The sequence below is a fragment of the Notolabrus celidotus genome, chromosome 4 (genome assembly GCF_009762535.1).
Source record: "Notolabrus celidotus isolate fNotCel1 chromosome 4, fNotCel1.pri, whole genome shotgun sequence".
NCBI classification, from domain to species: Eukaryota; Metazoa; Chordata; class Actinopteri; order Labriformes; family Labridae; genus Notolabrus; species Notolabrus celidotus.
The window spans coordinates 29,850,887-29,870,315 of record NC_048275.1 but is presented as its reverse complement, the minus strand read 5'-3'; the positions used below and the strand labels follow the sequence as shown (position 1 = coordinate 29,870,315).

General features: G+C 39.5%; 1 protein-coding gene across 1 annotated transcript in view; it reads right to left on the bottom strand.

Moving 5' to 3' along the window:
- Positions 1 to 333: 333 nt before the first annotated feature.
- opn4a (opsin 4a (melanopsin)) overlaps positions 334 to 19,429 on the bottom strand; it is a 69,179-nt gene continuing 50,083 nt past the window's right edge. Inside the window, exons 2-11 of the mRNA XM_034681056.1 lie at positions 19,006 to 19,148; positions 15,506 to 15,639; positions 13,216 to 13,419; positions 9,889 to 10,060; positions 8,432 to 8,608; positions 8,007 to 8,114; positions 7,158 to 7,353; positions 6,905 to 7,066; positions 4,467 to 4,526; positions 334 to 3,534 (exon numbers count right to left, since the gene is read on the bottom strand). Of these exons, the coding sequence (XP_034536947.1) occupies positions 3,385 to 3,534; positions 4,467 to 4,526; positions 6,905 to 7,066; positions 7,158 to 7,353; positions 8,007 to 8,114; positions 8,432 to 8,608; positions 9,889 to 10,060; positions 13,216 to 13,419; positions 15,506 to 15,639; positions 19,006 to 19,148 (1,506 nt within the window). The 3' untranslated portion in view covers positions 334 to 3,384. The remainder of the gene's footprint in view (positions 3,535 to 4,466; positions 4,527 to 6,904; positions 7,067 to 7,157; positions 7,354 to 8,006; positions 8,115 to 8,431; positions 8,609 to 9,888; positions 10,061 to 13,215; positions 13,420 to 15,505; positions 15,640 to 19,005; positions 19,149 to 19,429) is intronic.

Below are 19,429 nucleotides of genomic sequence, written 5' to 3'. Positions count from 1 at the left end.
GCTTCTGAAGCCAGCCTCAAGTGGACACTCAAGGAACTGCAGTTTTTGGCCATGGGTTGCTGCTTGGTTGCAGCACAGCCCAAATATTAGATTTGAACATAAGGCAAATACCCATTCATAGTATAGGACTTTTGGGTGGAACATAGGGTGGCTAAACAGACAGGGGAATACCACCCCTTGCTAACACTTTGGATCTGCCCCTGCCGTTTAAGCAGTTTAATCTTTTCAGAAGCTAACAATAATTAAAAATACAGTACAATATATAACGAGCTCTGTGTCACATTTACTCTGCCTGTCGCAGCCCAAATGAGGGTGTTCCACAATGAAAACAGTGAATAGAAGAACTTTATTTAGAAAAATAAATAAAAGATACACTGAAATAACAAATCTACAGTAAATCAACTTCTTATTTTCAAACACCAGTCTTTCTGAAAAGTCACTTCAATACACAAAGATGAATAATACAAACACCTGCATTTCTATTCAGTACCATAACTGTTCATTCAACACTGCAGCGATGCACTGTGTTTTACTGCTGCCCTTTTCTATTGTACATTTGGATGCCAGGAAGAACTATTAACAAAAACTCAGCTGTTAAAGTAGCATGAATGTTTTTTTTACTGGGTCATCTGACAACTGGATTCAAGTTAGGTAAAGTTTGGATTAGCAACTGAAATGCTTTGGTTCAGTTTAAATTAAAGCTGACAAAAAAAATTTGGCTAAAGAAGGCCTGATGGCCTGATCTACTAGTTTTAGTTTAGCATAACTTTTTGGTCTCAAGTTTTGATATGACTAGTTTGGCTCCTAGAACATGTTGATAAATGTTAGCTATCATTTAGCATAGTTTCATTTCTCTAATTATTCAGTTAACATCTGACAGTTTCGGGTAGCATCTAAGTAAGCTTTAGGGAATCCTTCAAATTAGTCAGGATACCAATTTGATGCCATCTAAAGGCTAATTCATCCAAAAACACTTTGGTATAGTTTTGCTCAGCTACTATGACATTTGATAGATGCTAGCTAACAATTAAGCATAGTTTCAATCGTTACACATAAATAAAGTTTAGCTAATGGTTTAGCTCACCATCTATTCAGCTTAGTTCAACTTGGCTAATGGCTCAGTTAAACTGGATAAAAGAAAAGTTTGGTTCAGTTGAGCTGCTGCAGTGGTTATCTTAGTTTCTAATCCTAATCTCTTTTCAAGTTGCCTTCCATTTTTTATCTTGGTAGAAATGATGGAAACTTTCCTCCCAGCATGGAAAACCTGTCACGAGATGTCATATTTGTATTATTGTAAAAGAGCATTCAGGACTCTTGAGAAAGGTACAGAACACTTCTCACAGACCAACAGGTTAGATTGGCTTCTCAAGCGCTGGATTACAATCAACATCCATGTCCCTTTATACCCCCCTTACAAACACAAACAACATCATTGTCACATTTCACTACACTACCCTTCAGCAAAATATACACTTTAAATATGCAGTCAAAAAAAAGAAACACAAACAAATGAAAAACCCAAACTGAAAACACCTAAAAGCAGGAAATCTCTTCAAAACCAAACAAAACCAAAACTTGTTTCTTTGTAAAAGTGCTGTTGCAGGCCTCGCGGCTTTCAGGGTTAAATGAGAGAGGGAGCATTGAATTCATTTCAGTCTGACATTTAAGATCCTATAAATTTTTTTCATAACCTGACATAATTGAAAATGTAAATGCTGTGGAAATTAAATGTTTCTCTGTGTATACAGTTCAGGCATACTGATGAATGTAATTGGCCTAGCACAGCACTAAAAACTGGAAGAAGAGGGAAACTGTGAGGTTGAAGTATATTTCCTACGACCAACAGAGGAATCCTCAAAATATGACACAGTTACTTTACAACGACTTCATACCTTAGCTCTTGGATCTAGCACTGGTGAGTCAATGACGATAGGATTAATGGGTAAACAACAAAGTACATTTCATTAACGTTCCTAAGCAGAGTTTGCGGTTTGTCCTTTCTTAAGTCCCTTTCCCACATGCACTGCAGTCCTGCAAATATCCATGAACTATCTGGGTGGGCTACATGTTAAAAAAACGTCTGGATGTTTGAAAAGTTTGGACATTGTAAGGACCTGATTGTCTGCAAATTACATGAAGTCATGTGTGAAATTGGAACTGCATAACTTTCTTTCTGCTACGCTTATACAAACAAGTGAGACAGGTTAGATTTATACCATATTGTTTGTATAAATTAATAGATGAATTGATTTTATGCTTTTATTACAAGAACTGAAGCTGTGTCAAACAGAATGCTTTCTTGGATAATGAGTTTGGTTTGGATAGCTGAAAAATAAACACCCCTTGATCTCACAAAACAGGATGAATCCGCTAATGTTTGCCTTCACTCCTGGAAGTTCACCAACACAGAAATTAATAGATCATTTGTAACGAAACACTAAAATCTAGGATAAAATGTACATGGCTTAGAAGTATTGGAGGGTAAAGGTTACTGTAAGCTAGCCATCAGCTTTTGCTTGATAAGAGAAACACACAATGCATTCCTTGAACTCCTGTTCTTGTAGGTTTAGTTTTATAGAGGGGTTTTTACAGCTGTCAATTGGCAGGCCTTTTTTGTTTTAACTTGCAACTTATGCAATGTCTCAGTTGACTCGCTGTGAACCAGTAAAACTTTGTGCCATATGATTTCTGCAGAAGACTAAGTTGGAAATCACAGCAAAAATAATAAGAAGCAACACACGACAAAAAAACACAAACAGCAACACAGCTTTTGTATAAAAGTCGCATTGTGTGTCCAATACATATCAATACTTTACTGTCCCTCGAAAAAAAAAAAAAGCTCTGCCAGGCTTAGGATGGTTTGCTGTCTCAGAGGAAGTCACATGATGTAAAAAACACAACAATAAGGGACAAATTTAAAACCTGGTATCTGTTTGCATCTGACTCAGGGAAAAAGGCAGGAGCCGCAGAAGTCCACACAGATGATTGTTTGGCTGCATCACTATTCAGAAACATCACATATTATACGGTCTTCTGATTCCATGTCTAAAAGTGATTACACTGTCACACAGGTGTTTTGTACCTATTGGACTTGTTACATCTCTTGTCTGGACTAAATCATCTTTTTTTTGTAAATCAATAATATCAGGTGATTTTTTTAACTTTTACCAATGACTCACTGCATTTTAAGGAATAACCTGCTTTACACTCAGTGCACTAATTTGAAACAGGACAGTATACAGTATGATGTTTAAATTTCAAATGCAATGACATTCTCTAATGGCATTTTTGTTTCTGAGTTTTAGAAGAAAACTATTTCTAAATCAGTCACTCCATAAGATGGTCACATGGCTGCAGGTGATCAGCTGGAAGGGGGAGGGGTTTCTATCCAGACCCCCCCTTTGTGTTGTTGTAGGCTGTCTTGGAACCTTTCCGTCCATTGGGGAGGAAGGGGCTGGTCTCAGAGGTGATGACGATGCTTGGGATTCGACCGATTGCGCCCCTCATCATATGTGCTTCTCCAAAGTCCCCGCTCTGGTAAAAGAGACACAGTTGTTGTGTGATTTTAAAGAGCAATTGTATGAAAACCTATATAATATTTTTAATAATTTGCCATGAACTATCAAGTTTTGCCAAAGTGAGAATGAAAGTCTCAAACAAGTTTCCAATCAATCAAAAATTATCTGTATGGAATCTCCAAGGTCAATTTACAAATTCCCAAAACACAGGCAAAATCTGAAGGCAAGAAACAACAATTCTAAGGCTGCATCAAATTATTATTGTCTTGATTGATTAATAAGTTGCTGGTGTTAAAAAAAATGGAAGAGAATTGCAGTTCAATTCAAAGAATACTGTTGAAGATGAAAAAAACACCAGATTAGTCACATTACATAGTCGGGAGTAAGATAACTCTTTCTTTATTAATTTAAAAAGTTTGAACACCACATAAAAAGTTGAGAAAAAAGAAATGAATTGGAGTTGTAGTTAATGTGGAGCTGTGAACAGCCACTACAAAGAAAAGTGAAAGTGCTATGAGATGGTTTTAGTAATGTAGCAACAGTAAACCCTGGTAAGAGGCACTGTGATAGAGAGGTTTTGGGCACTACTAGCACTAATACCAATTTATTATAATTATTTTTTATGGTAGAATCTTAGATATGTCAACAGTGTTCACAACACCACTCATCAAGGAATGACAAAGTCATATTTTGCTCAGATTTCCTCTTCAAACCAGTGAGACTGAAAATATCTTGACTACTATTAAACTTTGATTACTGAATTAATAAAGGCTGGTGTTCACTTTTTCTTCCATGTTTTGAAAGGGAAAATAAATGATTTGCTTGTGTTTCTTCTGATCTGATGTTTTTGTTTCAAATTTGGAAAGTCACTGTGTCACTACTTGTTGATCTGTGTCATTTACAGCCCAGTAAATAAATGATTAGATCACCCAGCTGCAATATACTCACATTAGGGATGCTGCCGCGTTCACTGACTCCAACAATGGAGAAATCTGTGTCATAAGATGTCTGGAAGAAAAACAAAAGAACAAATGTCAGCCTATAATTATCAACCAGAGTCCTGCAGTGACAGTCATGATGGAAATCCTCTTCTCCAACACTTCCTGTCACATTAAAAGCCAAGACAGAGATGAATTGTCATTTTAATCAGTGATGCAGACAGGAGGCCAGAGGACCATCCATCAAACTCATCTTTAATGAAATTATCAAGATTTCAATTCACCTTTTGAAAAAAAGTAAGTGACAGATTTAAGTCCATGATTAATATGGAGAGGAGAAGATAATTTTCTGATTGAGCTGAAAAATTCATCCTGTGGATTAAAACCACAGAGGAATAGATTAAGATGAACACGGGTGTTGCGAAAAAAGATGTATGAACAGCCTAAACTGCCCTCACATATGACCCAGAATCACATTAACTCCCCCAGGTGACCTCCCTTCCTGGCTGTTAATATTCTACATGAACAGTAACATATGAAAGCACCTCTGTAGTAATCTGCTGTTTAATCTGTCTCCAGCTTGTCTTTCTCCAGACAAGGACAAAACTCCAGATTTTGGATAGAAAGTCTCAATGAGCAATTTTTTGTGCTTGAGATTATTGTGTTAAAATCATGTTCGTTCCCTCTGCTTTACATGACTCATGCTCAGTTTCCAAACAAAGGTAATTTTCTGTCACTATGTGAGAGACAATTACGTTTTTTCAATTCTGTTGGAGTTCCAGGAATCATTTGGATAAATAGCGGAGGTATATGCAGTGAACATTAGTTTGGCTGTGGTTGCCAATAAAGGGAAGGTCTGTGTTTTAGATAACGTTGAATACCAATGACATGAGATGTTGTGAAGTATTTAAGTGGGACTTGTCATGCAGTCTATTGTTGCTATGACTTATTTAAGTATCCCACGTAATCTTGGTTTTTTTTTTGCATTAAACACTTCAACCCTGTAATTCATAGTTTTGCCCTTTTCAGTAACTTATTGGTAGCGCTTACATATTTCTGACTTCTCTGTGAGTATAATGGCAGGTAAAACTCAGAGGAAATAATCAAAGGTTGTGTCGCAAAGTTAACTAGCCCTGCTCTCAAACAAACACTAATGGCTAATGCTAACACTAACCCCACCGTCCGTCCTCTGGACCCTCCATCACCCACCCCCCAGGAGAACGCTCTTCTTCAGCTCGTGAAATGAGCACCTCCCATCATCTTTTGAGTGACATCATTCAACTGGAGATGGCCAGTTTTCGTGCTGAAATTAAACAGAACCTGGAAGCCCTACAAGAAAAAACCAAAGCTGATATTGCTTCTCTGAAAATGGAATTCCAGGTCAAGCTAGCATGTCTGTGCGCAACGCACACTGAAATGACCACCACTGTTCAAGAAATCAAGAGGGCGCTTAACCACCACGATCCATGCATTACCAAGTTGGAGGACACTTTACTGGAACTAAACAAATTATTGGGAAATTGAAGGACCGGAGTGACAACTTGACTTTGACATAGAATTTCATGGCTGCACCTTAGTGACATGTCATAACGCCTTGTAACGGGGGAGCCAGGACTTTAAATTCTTATTAGTCCCTTACCTCGACGCCTGTACTAAAAGGAGTGAAAACACCCTGATGATCAGGGCAATTTAAAAGGACTTTTGGAGTTTGCGAACACCGAAGGCGCAGTGAAGAATTTATTTGAAGTCCCTTTCAGCTAACAGTCTGGTTTAAGTTCTCAAAGAAAGTCTCTCTGAACTGCTATTTCTAGTTTGTTTTTAAGTCTTGCACAAAATAAATCGTCATTATGGTTACTTTATAGAGTTCTTTGATGTGCAGCTCATCTGCATGGACATGCTGAGCAGTCTGTAGGCACCTTGTGATTCAAGGTTAGCCAGGGATACACCTGGTAGCCATGATGGTGCGTTTATGTGTACTGAAACCTCAGACTCCATGGCAACTGCAGCTGAGAATTAATTTTGTTTAGTTTCTAATGTTTGGAATATCACTGCTGGCTCACATGAATGAATACTTATAGTGTGAGGAGGATTTGTTAACACCAACTGTGAACCAAATGAGTTTGGTTTTACGTAACTGTGAGAGAAAACAACAGTCACAATACTTTAGCCAAACTGACATCTATGATTAAATAATGAATAAATATGCTCAAGTATGGAGGAGATATGACGCACATGTTGTTGTCTGATATTTATGTTTGCTCTTGAGACTAAAGAAGGAGCCCACTTCTCTAGCTAGCCATGTTAAATGATTTGTACTTTGTGGGTCTAGGCAAGACAACCTGTTGTTTTGAAAAAGTCTGAGCTGTATCTGAAGAACTGAAACATACAGTTTGTTTCAGTTTTTTCTTTCATTTCGAGCAGTTTGATTGACAGTCAAGGCACGTTTACCTTTTCAAAGATGCCCGAGTCATGGCTCTTTATCTTTGACTTGAAGCTGGAGGAGGGTTTGAAGTCGAGCTCAGCCGTGTCTCTGCTGATGTCACAGGAAACCTGACGGCTGGCAGGTCTGGAGCCCATACTAGGCAGATCAGCCTCAGTGTCTGTCATACCCTGCAGAGAAAAACAGACACTTTGATTTACACTCACACCTCAAACTCTGCCTCAGAATATCATCTTATAGCTCAACTGGATCCAAGCTTACTGATTCACTATCAGAGGCAGAGGAGAGGCGGGACTTGTTGTTGCTCTGCCTCCTGAACTGGCTGCTGATGTCGGAGGTCTGGCTCGTTACAGTGGAGCGACGTGTTGACATGAAGCTGCTGCTGGCGGAGCGGAGGTCACGAGGATGAACACAGAGCAGGACCCCGAGACAGGGGATGTACTTGGCTAATGCTAACCTGAACAGAGACAGAGAGACCAAGAGTTTGAAAACAGCTTCATAAAAACCTTCATCAGTACTTCACTGGTTCAGGAGTGATTTCAGCATTAAGCAAGTGACTGAGTCCCTAAGCTAGAGCTGTTTGAAAAAAACACTGATCCGCTGTAACATTATGATCTTGTGCCTTACACTGTGTTCCCCTCTCATGTCAGGTAAAGGCCAAAATGTCCCGACTTGACAAGACATGTACTCCACTCGACCTCTGAAAGTGTGCTGGGGTATCTGGCATTTTCAGAAGTTTGACCTTGACTAGCTCTTCTGCTGGATCGGACTATGTGGCCAGCCTTCACCCTCCATGCACATCAACAAGCACTGGCCACCCATGACCTTGTCAGTGGAAGGTACTGTTCCCTGCAGATCAGGAACACCCCAAGAAAGCTACAGTTTTGGAGATGCTCTAATCCAGTTGTCTAGCCATTGCAGTTTGGAGAGGAAAGAACTGTTGATTGGGTGTGAGAGTTAATAAACTGGTGATCAAACAGGGTTTAAATTGTCTGTAGGTGTTGTTGAATCCTGTGTGTGTGTGTGTGTGTGTGTGTGTGTGTGTGTGTGTGTGTGTGTGTGTGTGTGTGTGTGTGTTTATGTGTGTTTATGTGTGTATATGTGTGTTACCTGTATTTTGGGTGTGTGATGGCGTAGATGATGGGGTTATGGATGGCTGAAGCCTTGGCGATGACGGCAGGCACAGAGTTCATGTAGGGGGTCAACATGTCTGCATACCTGTAAATAAAAAAAACAAACAGAAAGATTTTGGTAGATACATCGTCTTGCACATGTAAACTACAGCTACAGCTTTAGAGAGAGGGATAAAATCACATCTTCTACATTATATTTCTGCAATGTGTAACAACCACTCTTACTAAAACAGAAGACTGCAGCAGATATTTAACCACAGGTGATAGAGACTCCAAATAATAAAATCCTCCTCTAAATCCTTTAGAAGGCAATTTAACTTTGCCTGGAGACTGTGAAACTGATTCTACTGATGCTGTACCAACAAGCAGCATGAAGTGTGTGTCTGCTGGCGTTAGTTTTACCCAGCAAAGGCGGTGAGAGCAACACTGGAATATGGTGACCAGGAGATGACGTAGAGCAGGATGACGATCAGAGCGATCTTGGCCATCTTCCACTCGTTCTGCAGACGGTGGAAGTTCTTCACAGAGTCACGTGAGCTGCCTTGACCGTGAATGCTGCCGTTCATTTTGCCCACAGCCCTGACAATACAGAACAAAGACCTTTGGTGACATGTTTGTGGTGGACATAGAGTTGGTTTCAGCTGTGTACAGAATGAAGGTTTTACAAAGTTTAGTCTAAGTTGGTGTATTTTTTTCTGTGTTGCAAAAAAATTGATTATTCAACCTATCGTGTGCGACATAAAAACAGACCCACTGGTGTTTGAGTTCATCACCATGCTGGAGGAATTTCACAGCTATTTCCAGGAACTTTATCAATAATAACATTAGTGCAGATCAAACAAATTTAACAGTGCCCAGTCTGATTACCTGTTAGACCACAGTTAAAAACTGCAACTGGTATTTTGAGCCTCTATAAATTTGTCTCCCATCTGTGGCAATTGCAGTGCATCTAGAAGGTCACACGAATTGCTACCTGGATAACTGCAGCTGTAAGAACCCAAAACAAAGGGATCTTGCTCTTATCTAGTTCTTAGGGTGGGGAAAGCAAATATCTAATAGTATTAGTGTCTTTTATGTAGCTAGGTTGAGAACTTCTGATGAAACCTTAATAGTGAAGGACTTTCCCAAGAACGAAGCAATTATGTTGCTTTATTCGAAAAAAATCTAGCATTTCTTTATATCAATTTGAGTATTTTCACTAAATATCTTTGTTATTGCTCTGCTAGAAATATTCTTTTTGGTCTGAACACATACTCAAGGCTTTTTTAGAAGAGCAGCCACATGGTGTCAGTGTTTTACAAAAGAGAGCATCTTTGATTGGGGCGCTGGTTTGGGCGAGTGGTTAAGTTGTGCGCCCCCAATGTACAGAGAAGCGGGATGCCCGGGTTCAGTTTCAGTCTGCTGCCCCTTTCTGAATGTCAATCCCCAATCTCTCTTACTCTGGGTTTCCTGCTTCATCCACTGTCCTATCCTCTCTGAATAAAGGAATAAAAGCCCCCCAAAATATGTAGAGCAAACTTTTGGCCTACTTACTTCACTTGCAGGTGCATTGTGACATGCTCCTACACTGCAGTGGTAGTTATAAAACCTGTGTGTAATGTATGTGAAGGGTTCTTCTTGAAGGATGTTATGTGTTTTTATATGTTCTATTTTTTCATCCTAGCCACTTTCAACAGAAGACAAAAAATCTCCTATGATAAAAAGTAAACTTTTCTTTGCTAAACCTCTTGTGAAAAAAGAGCTTCTGGGAGCTGAAAATCAGCAAACACTCCAAATACAAAGAAACAAACAATAACGAAAAGACAACCCATAAAAAAAAAAAAAGACATGTTACTGAAAACAAACAAACTCAGACTGACTGGTTGGTGTTGCGGATGGCGCGGAAGATGAAAACATAGCAGTAGATGATGATGAAGAGCGGCAAGAAGAAGACGAAGATGCAGAGCAGCATGGTGTACGCTCGCACTGACGGGGTGAAGGTCATGTAGTCCCACGTACAGGAAGTCAGCAGGCCCTCTGGGACATAAGCACCTGACAGGTGAGAGACAGACATACAAGCAGAGAGAGAGTTTTAACGTCCCATTATGCTCAAACAGCAGCCTACATACCCTTTAGACCCCGTCAGTAATAATGTCTTAATTTATCTTTGGAACATTTTATCATTCAATTATAGATGCTCATTTTTTGTTGCAGGCATATCTTTCTTTTCAAACAGTTCTGTGAACTCTGTGACAGACCTCCCCCTGGCACATGTCAAACAACTTGTGATCAAACACCATGCTGCAACCTTTAAGCCCCTGTGAGGAACTTTTGGTTTGTGTGACTCCCCCTGTGGACAAAGAGGTGAATATTATTGCTTTGCTGATCTTGTCCTGTATATATATGGGTAGTGTGTGCTGATTAAAAAAAAAAGGAAAAATCCTTACACTTCATTTCAAATGACTGACACACAACTCACAACAGATCCATCAGGTGGAACATTTTCAAGTAGTCTGTTTCTGAAGCATGCTGTTTATTGCGTCTTCTGACACCAACCCAGCGGGAACAGTGACAGTCATTGATTGTATCGTAACCATCAGCATTCATTCAGTCTGTTTCATTACCAGTTAACAACTCACTTCACTTTGAGCTACCCTAAAATAACAGTGCAGAGGAAGAATTCAGACCATCACCTCCGAAAAAAATATACTTGTACCTACAGGCGTTGTACTGGTGGAAAAGCTGAGCTGATTATCCATAGCCCCAATGTAGGAGGGGGCCCTTCAATGAGTCTAAAATGAAAATAGGTTGTGTCTGCAACTCCTTTTTCTCTCTGAGTTATAGTTGTCATCACTTGAGTAAAACTGGCAGAATAAAGACACATGAGTGTCCCCTCTCACACCTTTAAAATGTGTGAAATGACTCCATGCTTGTATGTTTTCTTCAACATGTTCAGAACTAGGATGTAATAACTTGCTCACATGTGAAGAGTGACAAAAGAGTGTAGAGATAAGTTTTGTGAGTCTGTTAATGACAGGATTAGCACAGAGTATAAAGCAGTCAGTTTATTTCATTGCAGCTGAATAAAGTGGGCAGCACCTCAAACCTTCCTGTATGTTGATGTATTTTTAGTGTTAGTAAAAATAAACGTGATGTATATGTTACAGAGAGCATACCACACTGTCTGTCTTGTGATAATCGATCCTGAGTTTTCAGAGTGTAACACAAAGTTTCAGGTATTTAAAGGTTCAATGTGTCATAAGGATAATGGAGATGTGGTTATAGGAAGTCTGCATGGTTGGCTTAGGCTGTGATGACTGGGCCTAATGTGATAGCTTCTCACTCCTGATCATACCACGCTGTAAGATTACTGTATAGCACATAAAAGTCCTGTGCAGATGATATTGTAAAATGATAATAATAATAATAATAATAATAATAAATAATAATAATTCATAGGATATATATTGCGCTTCTCTGAATTCTCAAAGTCGCTTTACATAGAATAAAAGTAAAAAAACAGGTAAATAAAACTAAACAAGGACAGAGGTGGGGCGGGAGTAGAGGTTAAGTATTGTATGTTTTTTTTTAAACAAGAAGGTCTTGAGGTACTTTTAAAATGATTGAAGTGAGTCAGAGTTGTGGATGTGTGGAGGGAGAGAGTTCCAGAGAGTTGGGGCAGTGATGGTAAAGGCTTTGTCCCCCAAGGTGCAGTACTTGGTCTTAGTGATAGGGGACAGGAGATTGGCATCTGATGATCTGAGGCGGCAAGATGGGGAGCAACATTTGAGGAGGTCGGTCAGGTATGAGGGGGCGAGGTTATTGAGGGCTTTGTAGGTGATAAGCAGGATCTTGAAGTGGATTCGGTGCTGTATTGGGAGCCAATGGAGGTGCTGAAGGATGGGTGTGATGTGAGCTCTGGAGCGGGAGTGGGTGAGTAACGGAGCGGAATTCTGGACATATTAAAATTTTTGAGGTCGGTGGAGGGGAGGTCGTAAAGAATGCTGTTGCAATAGTCAAGTCGGGAGGTTATGATGCATGTATATTTAGGAAAATTAGTTTAACTATAGGAATAAAAACTGCTCAACTCTATGCAATCATAACGTTATTATTTCTGATGCATTAAAGTAAAAGACGACTTTTATTGCTGGAGTCGATTGAGGTGGATCTCATTTTGAGCGACCATGCATTGGACTGTAACTAATGATTGTTTGCATTGTGGATTAATCTGCTGATTATGTCCATCATTAAACGACTGATATTTACATCTTGCATCTGGTATCAGAATATAATCGTTGTCATACTTCATATAATTCCATGTTGAGAAAACATGCAGGAGAAAGGTTTAGGTTAATCATCTTTGACTGGTAGGTTGTTTCTTTTCCAGTTTGAACTTGTTTCTGTTGCTTTAAAGATTACTGATTGAGTCATTTGGGGATTTGACACATTGTTCTTTTTCACACTTTCCGTCTTAAGCTAACTTCCCTTCTCACTTGATTTCTCAAACACTCGGGGCTAAAATTAGCTCATAGTTTCAGTGTTAAAACAACAGCTGGTTCCACTCTTCCATGTTTAGACAAGATACAACAATATATTAAGGAAAAATGCTAAGTGAACAAATTTCTATGAATAACATCTCCAATATTTTACTGCTGTTTAGAAAGTTTGCCCTCTCATGGGAGTGTTTTCTCCCTCCATCATCTCCACCAGACCTGAACCCGTAAACTCAAACAGAGATGTTTTCTTTTATTTCATCTCCCCTCAAGGGAACATTCAGTCCTCATGAGTATAAAAACAAGAGCTGAGACATACATCGCAGAGTGCTCAAAACAAACCGTACATTTATGTGTAAGATTTTCCACCTGGACTGAGCCTGGAGAGGTTTTCTTACAGACTGAGGAAGATTTATGGGGAGATTTGTGTTTCCATACATTGTGATTTACATAAAAATGTGAGATACAGCCTGCTGAGGAGAATGAAAACCAGGTGAGAGGAAGAAGAAAAACAGAACATGTGTCAAGTGTGTGCGTGAGGGAGGGTGAACTTGGCCTGAACCAATAAAAAATGGGATTTGAAGGACAAATGAGCAATAACTTTGAGGTGATACGAAGAGCTTTGAGGGTAACTGGACCCAGATAAAAACTGAGAACGGCACAGTATGTAGAATTAAGCTGTCTGAGCGTGTGTGTGTGTGTGTTTGTGCTCACTCCAGCCGAAGAAGGGCGGCAGGCTCCAGCCCAGAGAGTAGGTCCAGGCTGCAAGGAGGATGAGTAAAGCCCGTTTCCTTGACAACTTGCCGATGGAGGTCAGAGGTCGCGTGATCACGAAGTAACGGTCTATGGCGATCACCATCAGCGTGATCATGGAGCAGATCCCGAAGAGAGCGCCACAGAACGCATAAAGCTCGCAACCTTCAGGCACAGAGAGAAGTGTCGACTAGTTTTGATGTACAAACCAGAAGGTGACCAAAGAAGAAAATCAATATGTATTGTTAACTAACAGGTTTATGTATCGTGAGTTGGTTGTTATTGGAAAAAGAAGAGTCCTGCTCACCCTGTCGCTGTCTCAATCTGCTATAACAACCTGCCTACAATATATATTTTGTGTAACAGGCAATAAAAGAGAATCCTGGTATTTTGTGCCCTTTAATATCTTTATGAGTCTTAATGAGTGATGGGTACAAAGACTTTGGAATTGTTCCAGTTTCTCTTTTTAAGCATTGCAGCTGCGAAACAGCTATAATGACTGCAACATAACCCTTGAGGACAAATATCAATGAACGCCCACTATAAGTGATAATAGTGAGTGTTTTTGCTACTTAAAGGCTCAGATGGTTATTCAAAGTGCCTGACAACATTACAGAAATAATTCTCACAGATTTAGACCTTTTTTTCAAATATGTAATCAAATCCTGTCTTTTAGCAAAGCCACCAGACTCCAAGAGTTATAATGTCACCTCACAAAAAAAGAAAAGGGGGGGAGGGCTCTATGACTTAATTTTCTTTTTGTGTGACTTTGGTGTTTCAGTCAGTAATCTATAAAACAAACAGCAACACACACAACATCTATTGTGACAGTAATACAACTGAGAGTCCTTCGTCTGAAAGATAAAATGACTACCTTGGTAAATAGAGTGTGGTTTCCATTTGCAGGAGCTTTGGACTGAGTTTATGAGCCCTTTGATAGAGGACCACCGAGACTATAAAATGAATAGCTGTGCATGTGAGGAGAGGCCTATAGAGACTGCCTTTGTTTAGAGCGCAGATTTTCACGTGACACTCTTGGGGGCCATTGGGGTTTGTTTCAAGATCATGGTTGAGCTAAAGGTCACTTAATTTCTGATCTGTTAAGATCTGTTCATGTGCTTGCTTGTGCAGACTTCTGATTTCTACTCAGATGATCCAATTCTAACCTTCAGACAAACAATCATCACTTGATAACCAGGGGTGTGACCAGACTTTTTCTTAACTTGGGTGGCCACACTGACTTCCAGGGGTTGCATTAAGTGTGTGCATTCACACACAAATAAATAACACTAATTTACCTGAAATATGAGCAGATATATTTCTATCAATCAATTTTTAACTTAAAAAAATAACAGAAGAGTATCAACATCTCATATGAGGACACAGAAGCTACACCCTGTTGCTATACAGCCCGGATAGTTGATGTCAACATAAGTACCTCCTCTGACAAGGCAAATAGCCAATCGCAGTCTAGGATTTTGGGGTTACACCAGGTGGGGTCCCGTGCCACCCCTGGGAACCTTTTTGGACACCCACCTGTTGATCACTTTGATAGAAGAGAAATTTAAACACATGAAGATTCTCAAATTCTGTTTTTGGTAGTAGCAATTTATTTTTTTTAGAACTAATCAAGCAGAGGAAACTATTTTTTATTTTTTTATTTTTTTCATAAAGTGATGTTTTTATTCAAAGAGACGCCACTATTTGAACAGGACTCAATGATATATTCTTTTGAGAAAACAAAGTCTTCATGAGGAGACTCCAAAGTATGTTCTTTTTGTAACATAAGTGAACTGACCCTTTAAACAAAACAAAGGTTCTGGAATTATCTGATCTGAAATAATAATCTTTGCTTGTTCAGTCTCTTTTTTCAAGCTTTCACATCAATTTTTCACTTTAAATTCAATGAACAAAAAGTAGAAAGTCAACACCTCCTCTTCTTGTCCTTCTCTTTTTCTATCAGCTCAGGGAATTAAACACAAGCGACCCACTCGCTGTCATATTAAAATGACCTCAGAGCAACTCGGGGCAGACGGAGGAGGATTGACTAGAATGCAAACAGCGAGCTGAGATTGTCTGATTCTCACTGTCAGGGTGGAAAATGAAAACTGATCTCAAGGTCTTAAGGTTGAGGGCGGGTGAGGAGACAATCTTTACTTTCAGGACAAAAAACCCCGCCAAATGTCTGATAAATAACCTCTAACATGGAGGTGTGAGTGAAGTGTTTTTGTGTGTGTGTGTTTGCCGCTACCTTTCTCTCCAAAGATCCACCTCTTGTGCATGCTGGTAGTGAAGAAGATGGGTGACTGGGTGACACACATCAGCAGGTCTGTGACTGCCAGGTTAATGATGAACATGTTTGCCGGCGTCCGCAGGCTGCGACTCCTGAAATATACACACACAAACACACACATCTTAAAAACACAACAGTGTAGCAACATAAACATCTTCCATGTTTTTGAGCACAAAAAAGGTCCAAGATCAGAGCTCAGTAGGATGGTTTAAAACCTCAACATCATTTATAAGAGAAAGAACAACATCTTTGGCTTCAGATGTCAAGATTTCATGTGATCCTGGGACAAACTCATGTTTGATCAGTATACTTGTCTTAAGTAAGTCAATCATAATGGGTTTTTCAAAACATCTTTCTTAACATTTCAACAACAGTGTATTTGTATAGCCTGCATAGTGTCTCTTTGAGCTGCAGAGGTGAAAATATGCTGGCAGTTGTGGTATGGTTATGGATCCCTATCAACAGATACAAATGTATTGTACAACTCCAACTCTTGAAGAGTTGGGATGTTGTGTAAAATATATTCTCATGCCAGCAACACATTTCCTACAGTTGGGACAGGAGCATGTTCACCAGTGTGCTGCATCATCTCTTCTTTTAACCGAAACACAAAAAGCAGGTGGATGTGAATGATAACCAGCACACAACAAATGAAGACTCTGCCTATTATACATTGTAGAATATCTGCTTGAAATAATGGTAACCAACTAGTCTCTGAACAGCTGGTTTGTCCTGATATTGTGGGTTTATCAATAATGGCAGCAGGTGTCGGGGATCTCCAGGGTTCAGAGCCTTTAAATGTTTCAGAGGATGAAGAGTGGACGCCACACATCTCTTTGTGCTGCTCCTGTTCCAATATTAACATCTAATCGATGATAAGCTCATCAGAGCAGTCTGATTGTAATGTAAGATCAATATCTGCTCCTTAAATGCTCTGATCATGTGTGAGACGAACTCATCTTAAGTGCTGAGGTCCTTCAGAGGACTCAGAAACGTTCTGCTTTGTGTTTAAAAGAAAGACATTTGTGGTGATGGAGGATAAAAGACAGAGCGCAGGATCAATAAAAGCAGACTGCCATGACTCAATGCTGACACTGAGAGCTGTTCCTCTGCTACTCTGAAACATCAGGACCAGAGAGTAAAAACTCCACAGCTTTGAAAAACACTTGAATGAAAACCATTTGTGGGTTATCTTTGTTTTTAAGTTTAAACACCGGGATGGAATAAAACGTAATGGTTTCTTTTGTGCAGACTGAGACTCTCAGTCTCAGAGTAATTGAGTTATCTTTTTCATTGCCTCAGGATTTATGTCTCAGAGCTTAATACAAATTAAGTATTTACATAGCACTAAGCAAAGTTAGCATAACTGTAATCTGAGTCTAGTGTTGGCATCATGAAAGCAGATGAGAATAAGAATAAGATCTTACAAAGCTTAGCAACAAGAAAGCATGAAGTACAAACACTGGCTGATGGCTGTTCTCTTTGTGCTGGATTATAAAACACAGTATAGTTGATGACATGCTGTCAGACCCTGTCTGTCCCCAACAATTAGCATTCATCAGTGCTGTAGTGCAAAGCTGCTCCTTATGCTCAAAGAAGGAGAAAAATTCAGTTTTGTTGACAAAATAATCCAAGCCAGGATCTGCAGACAGACCTGTGTCAGCTTAAAGCTGCCCTCTGGACGATGCTCATAAATAAACAAAAGGCTTGTTTACATTCACTGTGATTCATGAAGAAGCCTCTGTTCGTACCCCTGAGCTCTGACAAATTAATTTCCTTTTCATAATGTGCACGCAGTGGATAAACAAAACAGGGATCCACTCAGAAAACCATCTCAGCGGTACAAATACAGACTAGAAAGCACTAGAGTTACCTTAAAAGTTCACCTCATGAAAGCATATATCTGTTCATCAACATTACACAAGTTATCTTCATCGTATAAAAATAATAACTTCACCTAGCTTCTCCTCTGATTTTACTTAACAGGACTGGCTTTTGTGTGAAATGTTGCTTTTTTTAAGACTGTCATTGTAAAACTCTAGCTCATAATTAAAAAGCTTCGCCAAAGCATGTGTGCTGGATATGCATGGAAAACCAGCATGGGCTTCTTAAACAAACCCTTACTCTGACCTTACTCTGACCTTAACAGAAATCTGTTTGCTTGTTGATCAGTAATTCTACCAGTAGATTTTGAAGTCTTAATCTGAACATGTGATCGCAGTAAAACATCAGAGTCTGTGAGCTGATAAGATTTAGTTTTATTTTAACTCTTTAGTTGCCTATTGATCATATTTATAATGAAAGAAATAATAAAATGCAGACAGGTATTTCATTTTGTTAAAGTTTTCTACCCAGAAGGTGGTGCTATAATCCAGCTGGAGCTTCGTCATGGACATGCATCATCATGACCGCCAGTTTAGCCACTACTATCAACTGCTGCATTCAAACTCCTGGATTAAAAATGGGCCACCATCATTGTGTATTGCAATGGGACGTGTTGCCGGGGTACATAGCGAAGTGGACCAGCTTTTCCCCATCATGAGATTATAACCATGCATTTTTAAAGTGCTGGTTTGATTGAAAAGACCCCTCAAGTTAAGACAACAATTCACCAGCAGAGGTGGACGGCGAAGCCGATTTGTGGCATGCAGTCAGTCCGCACCTTACAACTATCATCATTACCATAGGCTGAGCTCAACTACCAATATTTAGCAGGATTGAATGCACTACATGTTACCAGAATCTTGCTTTTATTGCTGCTAAAAAATGTAGATTGGAAGGTCCCCCCAACAATGTCTCCATGGAGATCAGAGCGGTGAAGTTATACCCCACTTGATTACTTTTATTACAAAATGAGAGGAAAGCAGGACATAAATGACAAAATATGGACACCTTATGTTAATTTCATAGAGGACAACTAATAAATGTCTTGTTTGTTGATGAGGTGATCTACCGTCAATGATAATAGTGAAACTCTTGACGTTTACAGGGACATCTGGTGGGGAAAAGACACAAGGTCAAGCGCTGTGTCTGGAGAACTAATTTAAAGTTTAATATGACTTATTTATTCTCTCTGTATTTCTTTTCTTTGTATAATAGTTTTGTTTACCTCTAGTTGTAGCGGTAGGCTTAGCATTGTCTTTTTTTCCTGTTTGTTTGAGGGCATTCGACACACATAGAACCATACAAATAGTACTGTCACTTCACAAGGTGAGTCTGGGAGAGAGTGTGGTCCTCTGGGTAACCCAAACCCATCTGTGTCAGAGAGAACATTTTGTAAATTGGTCTGTATCACAATGTAATATGTCTCTTATACTCTATATCATGAAAATTATGAAAAAAACACCTTTCAGGAAAATAAAAATAAAAAAGGTGTCACCAGAAAAAGATGGACCTAAAAGCAGCTTAAGTTTCACAGTAGGAGTATGACCATATTTGGGCAAAGGAAGTTGTCTTACTTGCAGAAGGCGTATATGACCAGGAAGTTGCCGACCATGCCCGTGATGCCGATGGCAAGAATAACAGATCCGATGGTGTAATGGGCATGGTCGGGCACATCCACTGTGGGGAAGGGATTAGGGGCCTCGGCCGCCATTGCCACCTGGAGGACAAAACAGGAAGTGATGTTTAAACGTGATGCTGCTGCAGGTTGGTAACAGAGAACACGTTCCTGGTAGATTACTTTTCGATTACTTTTCTATGTGAACAAACAGTTTTTATTGTAAACACAACAAGAGTCTACAGCCCTGCTAGTGCTGCCTTGAGGCTGCAGAGTTCATAACAGCAACATCATCAAAGTGTTGGAACAGAAAAAATAACTTTGTCATGACTTATTTTTCACAGCTTCAGTATCTAAAATCTTAAACCTGCTGCCGACTGTGA